Source organism: Lycium barbarum, chromosome 11, assembly GCF_019175385.1.
Source record: "Lycium barbarum isolate Lr01 chromosome 11, ASM1917538v2, whole genome shotgun sequence".
Classification (NCBI taxonomy): domain Eukaryota; kingdom Viridiplantae; phylum Streptophyta; class Magnoliopsida; order Solanales; family Solanaceae; genus Lycium; species Lycium barbarum.
The window spans coordinates 4655664-4668527 of NC_083347.1; the positions used below are offsets into that span (position 1 = coordinate 4655664).

The 12864-nt window shown below is 32.8% G+C and overlaps 1 protein-coding gene across 2 annotated transcripts; it reads left to right on the forward strand.

Annotated features, from left to right (window-relative positions):
• Window positions 1–1877: 1877 nt before the first annotated feature.
• Window positions 1878–5491, forward strand: LOC132618679 (uncharacterized). 2 transcript variants are annotated; one of them, XM_060333697.1, is made up of 3 exons: window positions 1878–3736; window positions 3875–3922; window positions 4546–5491. In XM_060333697.1, the coding sequence occupies exons 1-3, from the start codon at window positions 3097–3099 to the stop codon at window positions 5175–5177; spliced, it is 1320 nt and encodes a 439-aa protein (XP_060189680.1). In that variant the 5' UTR covers window positions 1878–3096; the 3' UTR covers window positions 5178–5491. The 2 variants fall into 2 exon arrangements, with proteins under 2 accessions (XP_060189680.1, XP_060189681.1); XM_060333698.1 differs by lacking the exon at window positions 3875–3922 and having other exon boundaries at window positions 1889–3736.
• Window positions 5492–12864: the final 7373 nt, after the last annotated feature.

Genomic DNA, 12864 nt, shown 5'->3' on the forward strand with positions numbered 1-12864 from the left:
ACGTGCCAAAATGAAAGAAAAAAAGAGGCAAATTTAGAGGGCCGCATATGCATTAAGCCAAATATTTGTGGAATGAGTAGTTAATGATATAGGTAGCAGTTGACAACTGCTACCTATAAAATTGCATTTAAAAAACTGCAAGTTATTTGTGTGTATCTTTCGACAAATGTGACCGATAAATCACGCTTGATATTTGAGATCGCTACATTTTAAACTTGAGATCGAAAATAAACTTTACATACTTGTAATTATGAATCATCTCGTTAATGTTGAAAATAAGAAATTTAAATTAAATTATTTATAAATATCCATATATTACTAGTCCACTTTTTCATTTACGCGTCCCTTAAGAAATTATAAATATAAGTGTATTTTGCTACATTAATCTTATCTCTCTCTGATAAATTGCACTCTACTCAATATTTGTAATTATATAAACTAATTAATGTTAATGACTAAATAGGAAAAATTAAATTAATTCTATCTTGATTTGACAAAATTGATAAGTATTTTGAGACATATATTTGGTAATGTGGACAACTAGTATGAGACGGAGGGATTAGAAAACAAGAGTGTGAATTTACGCCTAGGCTAAATCAATTTCCTTATTAAATCAAGAGGCAGAAGTATTAAGGTATCAATTATTTCTGTGAACTAAATTTAGCAAAAATAGTTATTCTTTTAAAAAAAATAAAAAATCAACCCCATATCCGTAACAAACAGAAGAAATCTAGATCGGTTCATATAATAGCATATTTGCATTATAAGACTTCATCATATATTGCGTTTACTGTTCCTACTATAATAGTTCTCTTCGTATGCACTTGAATTTGACAATATGAGCAAGTTCAGACAAGTGAAATTTCATATCGTCATCAATTATTTATTTGGACATTTAAACTTAATACCACTATCTTAAAAACGTAAACAATACAACAAGCACATCAAAGTGGGTACGTCCATAGCCACCGATACCGATCTTTAGTTCATATTATGTAAAATAAAATTATACATCATGTCTATATTCTGTTTTCTCATATACATAAAAAACAAAGCCTAAGCTAGCTAGTGAGCCAAATACACACACATATTGTGAAGGAAATATTATATTAAAATTTTAAAACTAAGAGTTAAAGGGTTTGTTTGTTTGCTGGTTAGAGTTATGCAAGGTTTAGTTATATATATATTTGTTATTTCATTTTTTAAGCTGCATAAAATAATATACGCCCTCCGGATCAAAATAAGTATTCACTTAGCCTTTTGCTCATCTCTTAAAAAAATCCTAACTTCTAGAAAAAAATAGGTATTTTGATAAAAACTACCTTTAATATCATTTCTTGATTACACAAAAACTCACTTATTTAAATAAGGGAAAATTTGGAAAAGAAATAATTAAGTCCTTCCTGATTATTTAAGTGGACACTTATTTTGAACAAGTGTTCTGATGAAATATCATCTTGTTGCTCGGAAAAAAAAAAGACACTTATTTTGAATCAAAATAAAAAGACTAAATGGAAATATTTTAAATAAAAGAGAGTATAATTAACTCATAAATTATAAGTACATATTTTAGTTTTGCTGAATTGTAAAATGATAATAAAAAATCTCATTTAATGATACTAAGTTTTATATAAAACAACTAAAAAATTTCCAAACAAGATATTAACATTGCTAATTTAAATATATGAATAACTTGGTTCCTCACCGTCAACCAAGACTCCTTCAGTACATCTTGGTAAAAGATAAAAACTGTGTAAAAACTTCAAAGGGCATCCTCATGTGGGGCTTTGTAATATTATGTTGGTCTACTTTTACCTTTAACCTGCAAGAATGGACATAACAGGAGAGCTTACCATTAAGATGAAATTTCATGTTTTGTAACATTAAAATAGGCAAACAAAATCATTGAGGTTTGTGATGTTATTAATTACCCATCTTGTTATCAAAATACATTATTTTATTCAGCTTGTGATATGCTAGTATCATTCAATTCAAATGTGATTCTCATTCAATTCAAAAATATGAGGTGATGTGATGTGAGTGAGAGTGTGACTTTTCAAGTGTCAGACTGAATTTCAATTTTTAGCCTGTCTTTCTGAATCTTTATACTGTGTGCACATTTGCTTATGTTACTGTCACTCGTTAATACACCAAAACCAAAATTTTAAAGCTTCTTAAGGTTCTTGTCTTGTTCCTTTAATAATAACCCAATAGATTCTTGTTTTTCATTCAATTGACAATATCCTTTTCCTTCTCTTTTGCCTCTAAGTTTTTTTGGTTCTCACTCATTTTCTTTCTAGGGTGACTTTAATTCTTGAAAAGTTATAATCTTTCTTGTCATTTTGAAGAATCCTTTGAGGGTATTGGGTATTCATTTTTGTTTTCTGATAGCTAAAAAGAGGCATTTTTAAGGGATATTGTCAGCCAAGAATAGAAAATCTCTCTTCACTAACTTTTTTTCTTGAGTGTCTTTAATTTTTGGAAAGTTCTAATTTTTACTGGGATTTTGAAGAATCCTTTGTGGGTTGTCTTACTGTAAGGGATAGGGTATTAACTTTTGTTTTCTGAAAGCTAAAAAGAGGCATTTTTATAAGGGATAGTGTTAGCCACGAATAGAAAATCTTCTTGACTACCTTTTTTGGGTTTCTAGTTTGATTTTTGGGGTGACTTTAGTTTTTGAAAAAGTTTTGATTTTTCTTGGTACTTTGAAGGATTCTTTTGTGATTTGTCTTCTTGAGGATATTGGGTATTCACTTTTGTTTTCTGATAGCTAAAAAAGGCATATTCCTAAGGATAATGTCAGCCAAGAATGGAAAATCTTCTTTAATACCTTTTTGGGTTTCATGGAGGTAGAAAAAGGTAATGGCTTTGTGAAGAGTTCAGTTCTTTTAGAAAGTTATTTGACTATAAATACAGGAAAAGATAAAGTCTTTAGAATATTGAAGCTTTGAAGCTTGAAATTCTTGTCAATGAGGGAGAAAATGGTAATGGCTTTGTGAAAAGTTCAGTTCTTTTAGAAAGTTATCATAACTCTATAAGTAGAGGAATAGTTTGTATTTTGGAGTATATTGAAGCTTTGAAAAGATATTCTTGTAAATGGGGGAGAAGAAGAATATGCCAGCAGTTTGGTTTTCTTTGAAGAGATCTTTGCATTGTAAATCAGAGCCATCAGATGTTCATGACCCAAAAACAAGAAAACAGTTAAGCACAATTTTGACTAGTAAAAAAGGAGGAGGAAGGTCTGGTTGTTCAAGGTCCATAGCAAATCTCAAAGATGTAATCCATGGTAGCAAAAGACACTTAGAAAAACCCCCAAGTTGTAGTCCAAGATCTATTGGTAGCAGTGAGTTTCTTAACCCAATAACACATGAAGTAATCTTGAGTAATTCAAGATGTGAGTTGAAAATCACTAGTAGTTTAAATGGCCTTCAAGAAAGTACTAATGGTGGCTCAACTTTTCTGGGTACTTTAAGGCCTGGTACCCCAGGTCCAGGAGGGCACCCTACAATGCATTATTTCAATTCTAGGAACACAGTGGCAACTACTCCTACAAGGAGGAGTGCATCAGTTGGTGGCTCTGCTGGTTTTTGGGGAGGCCATAGTTTTCCTGCTAAAACTAGGCATTCACTTGACAATGATACTAATGGAACTTCTTCTGGGGTCACATGTCATAAGTGTGGAGAGCAATTTGGGAAATGGGAAGATCTTGAAGCACATCATCTTTCCAAGCATGCTGGTAAAAAATCTTGCTTTTTGCTTTTTTCATCATTCGTTCTCTTGCTTACACTATATTTCCTCTTTCATTCTCTGTCTGAAATAAAAGTACTTTGCTTTGCTTTCCACCCTTTTTCCTTTTCTCTGTGTGTGTGTGTAGCTTACATCACAAGATTGTACATTTGCAGCTTCAAAGCCCAATTCCTAGGTATTGGAACTTCTTGTCTATGTCTTTAGTGGTAGAAAGGTTGTCCTTTTTCAGTCAATTGAGATGATATCAGAAGAAATCATGAAAGTTTAACTGTGAAATTTTTTTATGTGCTTTACACTTTAGATATCTATGCCTACATTGCACTGCTGGATCAAAATAGAATTTTGCTTCCTAATTCCTATCACTCTCTCTGTAAATTTATGATGAATCCTCAACATACATTTGGACGTGCTCGCCTAAGCATGTATAACATTGGCCCCAACTTGCTTGGGATTTAGGGGTAACTCCCTGGGATCCATAATAACTTAATAAGTGACCTTTTGACCCTTTTGTTTTGGTCCAAAATAAGTGTCCTTTTACATAATCAAGAAGGAAATAATTTTATTTTTCCAAATTTGCCCTTATTTACATATCCCTAAGTCTTTAAAGTTACTCCAATTAAGGATAATTTAGTCAAAACACCTATCTTTTTCTAGGAGTTAGTATTTTCTTAAGGTGCATGCCAAAGGCCAAAAGGTCACTTATTATGGACCGGAGGGAGCACTATATTAATTGTCTGTACTTGTTGGTTTACGGGTTTTAAAGTGGTTCTTAGCCTGTGCTTTTTGTCAAATGGACAGTGAGTGAACTTTTGGAGGGCGATTCTTCAAGGAAGATAGTAGAAATAATCTGTCGCTCGAGCTGGTTAAAATCCGAGAACAACGTTGGTCGGATTGAAAGGGTCTTGAAAGTTCACAACACACAAAAAACTCTGGCTCGGTTTGAAGAATATAGGGAGATGGTGAAGATGAAAGCAAGTAAGCTCCCTAAGAAACATCCTCGATGTATAGCTGATGGCAATGAACTTTTAAGGTTCTACGGAACTACTATAGCATGTGGACTTGGCATGAAAGGATCCTGCAGCCTCTGTATATCCGATAAATGCTGCGTTTGTCGAATTATCAGAAATGGTTTCTCCACGAAGAAGGAACTCAAAGGCGGGATCGGTGTCTTCACGACTTCCACAAGTGGAAGAGCTTATGAATGTATCGAGATGACTGAAGACGACCCGTCCTTAAGAAAAGCGTTGATCGTCTGCAGAGTAGTTGCAGGTCGAGTGCATAGGCCATTGGAGAATATTCAAGAAATGGCTGGCCAAACGGGGTTTGATTCTTTGGCTGGTAAGGTTGGCGTGTACTCGAACATAGAGGAGCTTTACTTGCTTAATCCAAAGGCTCTTCTTCCTTGTTTTGTGGTAATCTGCAAAGCCTAAGGAAAAGAATAAGACATGGTAGAATTTTTAAGTTAGTAGTGAAATTTGTCTTCACGTATAGGCAGCTTTTAGACATGTTGTTCTGCAGGAATTTTTGGTTCTTGAGGAGTCCAAATTCTTCCTGCAATTTCTGTATCTGTTATTAACAAAATTTGGCAAAGCTGATCCAAAGTTTCATTGATTGGTTTTGTTCACTTTGTGTGGAGTGACTTGACTTTTCCTGTCTATGGTTATTGTTTTTTGAAACATGTGTTGGTGTAACAGCGTGCAGTTCATTGTACATATTAATATAGACAACTATAGATTTGGGACCATTTCTCAGCTTTTAGATTTAGAAACGAATACCTGAGCAGTTTTGGACTACGTTCTTGTGACTGCAAAACCAATGGTTGCAAAGGCTTTAGAAGTTTGTAAATTACGCTCGCTTAGGGGTGTGGTCTAGTGTTCAAATCCCAGCGGAGGCAAAACATTAGGTGATTTCTTTTCATCTGTTCAAGCATGGGTGGACAGATGTACCCGGTAGCGAGGACCTTATAGAACTAGTTGAGGTGTGCAAGCTGGTCCAAACACCATGGTTATATAAAAAAAAATTGTAAGCTGTACTTTTGTAGGACAGGTTCTCAGTTTGAAATAACAAACTGCGCATCAATTTCAGGCAAGTTGCAGTCGCCTATAAGAATTCTTATTGTCGTCGACTAATAACAACTACAAAAGGGCCAATAGGTTGTTCATTTTGATTTGAGTTTGGCATAATTTTCAGTTGGGAAGATTACATTAAACTTTGAGCATTGTTATTTACCTTCCACTTGCAGCAACCAAAAATTTAGGCATGTGGTCCTAAGTTTGTGGTTTCTACCGTTATATGCTTGAAAAAGACATTTAATCAAAAAACTAAAGGACAGAGTGAAGGAGATAATAAGTTACTGTCTTGTTTCCTCTTGCAGGCCATATTATCTACATCACACTCTATAGCTGTTAATATTGCCTGAAAATGTTGTGATCCTCTTTTCCTTATTCACTGTACGTTATTTTCTTCATTTGATCCTACTGGTGCTCAAACAAAAGAACTATATTCATGAGATAAGTTAAAAGGACCCTACCTTTTCCTCTTGCTTTTAATATGACCTCAAAATGTGGTACCCAATTTCATTTACGGCACATTTTCTTTAATTTGTTATAAAAGAATGATATATTGCTGTATTTGAAAGATTTTTAATTTTAAGCCTTTTATTTTACCCTTAAAGATTTTAATCTTATGACCATAGAAAAATTACGGTATGGCTAAGACTACAAGTTCTAAGTTCTAACGGAACATTTGATATGTGTCAAAAAAATATATATATATTTAAGAAATCTCGTGTCCAATCAAATACCGTAATGTATGGAGGATTAGTTTTAGACTTTTAGTTAATCCTTTTTGAGAATCCTAATTGCTCTTGCATATTAGCGGAAGATTTGGTATTATAGTCCATTACAAATGTTAGATCTTAAAAATTAACAAAAAGAAGATATTCTGTTCAGTTGGCATTTCATTAATGCTGATTTAGACTGTTCGTCTAGTTCAACTACCATTCTTTCTGCCTTGTTTTAATGACTATCGGTTCATCATGATTCATGCCTTCTTAGATTAGGGATAGTTTACAAATTGCGTTAATATTCACAGCTAAGACTCTCGAGAAGGACCACCCAGAGCTAGGAGAAGGAACTCATTTCCCAAACGGTTTTAATTTTTTTATATAGAGTAAATTATTGAGTAAATTCCCGATAAAGTCACCCTTGTATTGAGAATTGCCTCCAAATATCACTTTTGTTTCTTTTAGGATTAGAATATCACTCAACTATCACTATTTTCCTCAGAATATACTAAACACACAAAACTCTCCTTCTCTCTTAGTTGACATGCCATGTCACATAAAATTTTATTTTTTAAGAATAAATTTATTTAAGTCAACTCAACCCAAGAACCAACCAATTCATGTCTTATACTCATTTAACGCGGTTAGAAAATATCAAAGAAGGGTAACTTTTATACCCGATTTTGAATTTTTACATTTTGCACCCTCAACATTTATTCTCTTTTATGATTTGCACCCTATCCTATTTTTTTCCACGATATGCACTCTAATCTTAGTATTTTCTTACAAAATCATAAAAGACTTATTTTGTAACAAAATAAGAAAGATGTTGATTGACATTCATTGTTTTAATAGTGGAGATAAGTTTTTACCTCATTTGGTGCATGGACCAAATTAAATGTCTACTTTGTCTGATAAAATTCATACAAAATCACTTGCCAGTCATTGTAACTTAAAAGAAATGTTATTGGTAGCGAGGAAATTACACGGTAAATATCTTATAGTTTCATCTAAAAATTCGAAACTTTAATAGTAATAGTGATTATTTTGAAAGAGAAAATAAATAAAAAATGACTAGTGAACAACTTTTGTACCAATTTTGTCTTTACATTATATTTGCAAACTGTTTAATTTGCTCCCCAGCTAATCACTTCCCGAACTATTAGTAGTGTCAGTAGTGAAAAATGGATAAAATCTTTACCCTTGTAAATAATAAATCAAATTAAGTCTTTTATGATTTTGTAAGAAAATACAGAGATTATGGTGCATATCATTAAAAAAAAGGATAGGGTGCAAATCATAAAAGGAAGTACACGTTAAGGGTGCAAAATGCAAAATATTCAAAATCAAGTATAAAAGTTACGCTTCTTTAATGTTTTCTAATCGGGTTAAACAGGTATAAGACATGAGTTGGTTGGTTTAGGGTTTGGATTAGGTTGAGTTGGTTTAGGGTTTGGGTTAGGTTGAGTTACATGCAGTTGAGAGGAGTTAAATAAAGTTAATTTTAAAAAAAATAGAATTTTATGTGACATGACATGCCAATTAAGAGAGAAGGAGGGCTTTGTGTGTTTAGTATATTTTGAGGAAAATAATAATAGTTGGGTGATACTTTAGTCCTAAAAGAAACAAAAATGATATTTGTATGTAATTCTCAATACATGAGTGACCTTTTAGGGAATTTACTCTAAATTATTCGAGTACACTAAGAGGTTAGTTAGTGAATAAGTTACAAGAGATGAGAATGACGAGATTATTTAGTAAATACATTTTTATTGATATATGTTTGGTTAACCGCACTAAATATATGGGGTATAATATAAAAGCCCATGTTTGAAATTATGCTAGATAAATAGGAATAAACTTTTCTTCTCAAGATTTTTTTAAAGGATTTTGGGAGAAGAGCCTAGGAGAAGGCATCTTGGTCATTTTGATGTTTTATGCTGGATTAGTAACCCCGAAGTTGTAATCCCGCATTGAAAGGTAATCTATATCTATTTATATATAATATAAAGTTGGGTATAACCAATCCTATGTGGCCTCCAAATGCATTTATCTTTTATCTTCTGTTTTTGACATTTTTATCATTAATTATATTTAAAAGTCCATATAATAAAGACAATAAAGAATAAAGAATTGTAGTAAATAAATAAAAAAAGTGAAGAGGCATAGCATGAGTAGTTACCTATGAATGAATTATAAGGGCAATAAACATATGTAGCAAATGATAATTAATGGTGAATTCATTTAATTCTTTTCCGTAATCCCCTCTTTCCTTCTATTCTACCGTTTTCTTCCATGTATATTATAAAGTTAGTCATCCATAATATATTTATTGAATAACTAAAGATTGATTTAAATGGTCATGTTTGTCCTAATTAAGTACTAAGTACTTACACCCTTTTGCTTACCCTAATAATGCCTAATAACTGTTTCACTTTTTCATTAATACTAAAGAAAAGGAATTGATCTATGTTTATAAGTTAGAGAAAAGAAATCTGCAGCAATCAGCCACTTTCAATTTCTTCACCCAATTCATTTTTTGCATATAATAAGAGTAGTGAAAATTTCTTTTGTTCTTCCAGCAATTTGAGTGAGTGATATTATTTATTTTCTGTTGGGATTGTTCTGTTGCTTACGTTATTTTTTATGTATAATATTGATTTGATTTATTTTATTATTAGTCGTTTTGGTCACTTTTTCCCTATTGCAAGTTTTAGATTGTAGGTTCTATTGTTCTTTCGTTGCTCTGGCAAACATTTAGGACTTGAGAAGATTTGGTGGTTTTGAGATGATGATTAAAAATATTGAGAATTATGTTCAATTAAGTATGCTTCGATCTTCTATCTATTATTGAAATTAATTGTGTCCCAACTCTTTTTTCTTTCATTTTGTCCGTCTTTTAGCGGCTATTACGATATTGATATACTTGAATTTTCAGGGTTATAACTTGAGAATTTTGTATTAAATATGCGGTTTGTTCTTTTGCGGTATTGAAAAATTATACGCTACCAACAATCTGTTTCTTTTTATATTCATCTTTACTTCAGGTTTTGATAGATCATGAATCCAAACAGGAGAATTCCACTGAAACATTTTTTTTCTTCCTTTTTCTTCATCTACCTTCTCATTTGTCGTAACACAATATTTATTTCGAGAGTGTGATTTTTTGTTGAGAAAAAGAGTTAAAAAGAAATATTATAATTACGGGAAAGGTCTCTGAAAAAATGATTTAAAAAATGAAGAAAAAATATATAAATGAGGAGAAGGAGGAAAATAGCAACTTGATTTCTAACGTACAAAATTAGTGAACGAAATGTGTGCATGCTTTTCTTCTGATGTTATTTCCATTTGAATTTTCTTCTTCTTTATGTAGAACAAATTAGACGGGAAGTAGAAAAATTAAATAAGAAAAAAAGTGAGAAACTAGCAACTTGATTCCAACATGAAAAATTTGTGTCCATATGATTTTATCTTCTTTCCAGGTAAGAAAATCAAAGAAATTATAAAAAAATGTAGTTTTTAAAAGTTAATAGAAAATTTTAGTTAAGTATAAAATTTCTAAATGAGGAGAAATAAAATAATAAATCTAAATCAATTATGTCTAAACTCGAGGACTACAAATCTCTTTTTAAAAGTATTTAAATCGAATTTTGACACTTTGAATGACATACGGAAGCTTTAGAATGATCTTCATATCATCAATTATGTATAAAGCTCATCACCACTGTAATTCAAAAACATTAAAAAAAAAAAAAAAAAAAAACACTGAGACATTCACATGATTAAAAAGATGAGTAGGATTTCCTCTTTTTTATAATGACATAAGGTGAACATAAATTTATATGCGTATATATGAAAATTTTATATCTTTTATCTTGATTACATGTATAAAATATTTTTTAAATTCACTAACTAATTCTCATAACCGCGCCAAATTTACTGGTATAAAAATAATACTACCACAATTGTGGTATAACGAAGAGTATTTTATAGTACAGTACTTTCTTAACTAACAGTCATATCGATTCCTTGAAAATGCCGAACTTTTTAGTATGCTAAAACTTTTCAATTTTGACACAAAAATACTAATTGACGTGAGTTTAAACGAACAATGTAATCACTTGTTAAAAAATGTAAAATAATTATGGATCGTTTGGTTCAAATTAAACAAGGTGATACATTGATAGAATCTCATCATCTATATGAGATAGAAAATCTCATGTTTTTGGATATAAATTTATCGTGGTTTTAGCTAACTCCTACAGTCAAGTACTGGATAAATTTAATCAAAAAATATTTTACCAGAATAACGAAATAACCCTAAATTTCTGTAACCAAAAGCCGTTTTTGGCAGTTACTATCTGACTAATTATGGTCTGAAAATAACCCTTTCGGATTAGTTTCATGGATAATCATTAAAGTTACTAAAAAAAGATTCAACAAAACACTTAACTGAAGTTATTTAAGCATCACAAAAGTTACCAAATTATTTTTTTTAATAGAAAAGTCACATACTTGTGCCTAAATTGCAACGACCCAAAAGAAAAACAAGTAATAGTACTTTTTTGGACACTTCCCGTTGGGTTCTACTTTGAAATACTTGGAACTTGAATACTGTCTTAATTAAACAGGCCAGCAAAATTTGAGTGAGTATATTTTGAGAATTTGAGCAAGAACTTATCTATGACGGGCCTTTATGGCTGAACAAAAATACCCAGGGAAATCTACTTGGTGTAGCTAACATTAGATCTTATTTTTATCTAGTAGATGTACTTTAATTTATTTACACCTCGTAGCTAAAATGTGTATATCAATTACACTCTATAACTAAAACATACAAAATAGGTTAAAATAAAAAAGCAACCCCTGTATCCACATTTTTCTCTCTCCTCCTCCTTCTCCCTCCCTTCTGCTCTTAATATCGCCGCCGGAGCTCCTGCGAACGAGCTCCGGTCACTGCTCCCTCATCGTCACCACTGCTTCATGCGAAAGCCAGATGGAACATTGTAGGGATATTTCTTATACTTGGGGAATCACTGATTAATTTATGTTGTTGTTGGTTGTGGTTCGTGTTGTTGTTGTGGTTTGCCGGAGAAGTAAGCTCCGGCGATGGCTGTTGTTGTTGTTGTGTCACGACCCAAATGCCGCTCAGTCGTGCGGGCACCTACCGTATCCCACCTCGGTAGGAGAACCCTTCCCTTAATCAGTTATACAATATTAATTACTAAATAAAGCGAAATTAATAAAGAGTCTAACATATATTATAAATACCAAGTGCGGAATTCCCAATTCTAAATACCACCCAAGGAAAATGGTCAGAAATAGTACAAGAGCCACTGATCAACGTGTCTGAATAATACATGAGTCTCAAAACTAGAAATACTATCTAAGGATCAAAGTAAGACAAGTAGTAAAGAAGGAGTCCCAGGGGTGGCGGACTCGTCCAATAAGCTCACCTTAGCAAACTCCGCAGATAGCCTCGGGATCAATATCGAGGTGCAGAAGTGGTACCGATCTCGTACTCTGCACTAAAAAAGAATGCAGCAAGGTAGGGTCAGTACAAACAAAAGTACTGGTAGGTATCATAGGCCGACAACAACTAGCTAACATATACACAGGAAGAAACTGAAAGATAGACATGCTCGCAATCAAGTACAATTAGGAATCACAATCCACTATATCAGTCTAAATATGGAAAGACATATACAGAATCCAAGGCATAAAAGAATGATATGAAGAATGAATACGCAACGCAAGGAAATACAATACAATACAATACAATACAATGCAATGCAATGCAATGCCCGTACACACACGCTATGGCGGTGTAGATCTTCGCCCAACAGTCATGACCCATGGGGGACTCACGAAGTCCATGTACCACTCTCACGATCCCGGTAAGGACCTCGGGCCTCGTTTACTTTCACGATCCCGGTAAGAACCTCGGGCCTCGTGTACTCTCACGATCCCGGAAAGGGCCTCGGGCCTCGTGTACTCTCTTCCTTATCATCACTTCCAATCAAGTCACATCACAACCATATACGACTACAAGCTAACAAATCAGTCAACAATACCAACCTAGTCCATCCCAACTTCGTACCCGAAAGCGTACATGATTTCTCCGACAGTATCTAACTATACATATGTTTCGCTAATCGAAGTCTAACCAAAAAGGTAAGCCATAACCTACCTCGAAGCCGAACGAGAGCCACGAACAATCAAACTTGAGCTTTACCCTTCCGGAACGCTTCCAAACGATCGAAATCTAACGATTAAATATTCTATGTTAATAAATTACAATTCCATCCACAAATAGGCTCACAATTCATAAA

Coding starts and splice junctions, on each gene's coding strand:
- LOC132618679 (XM_060333697.1), top strand. CDS start 3,097: ATGGGGGAGAAGAAGAATATGCCAGCAGTTTGGTTTTCTTTGAAGAGA. Junction 3,737..3,874: donor TCATCTTTCCAAGCATGCTG/GTAAAAAATCTT, acceptor GTGTGTGTGTAG/CTTACATCACAAGATTGTAC. Junction 3,923..4,545: donor CTTCAAAGCCCAATTCCTAG/GTATTGGAACTT, acceptor TCAAATGGACAG/TGAGTGAACTTTTGGAGGGC.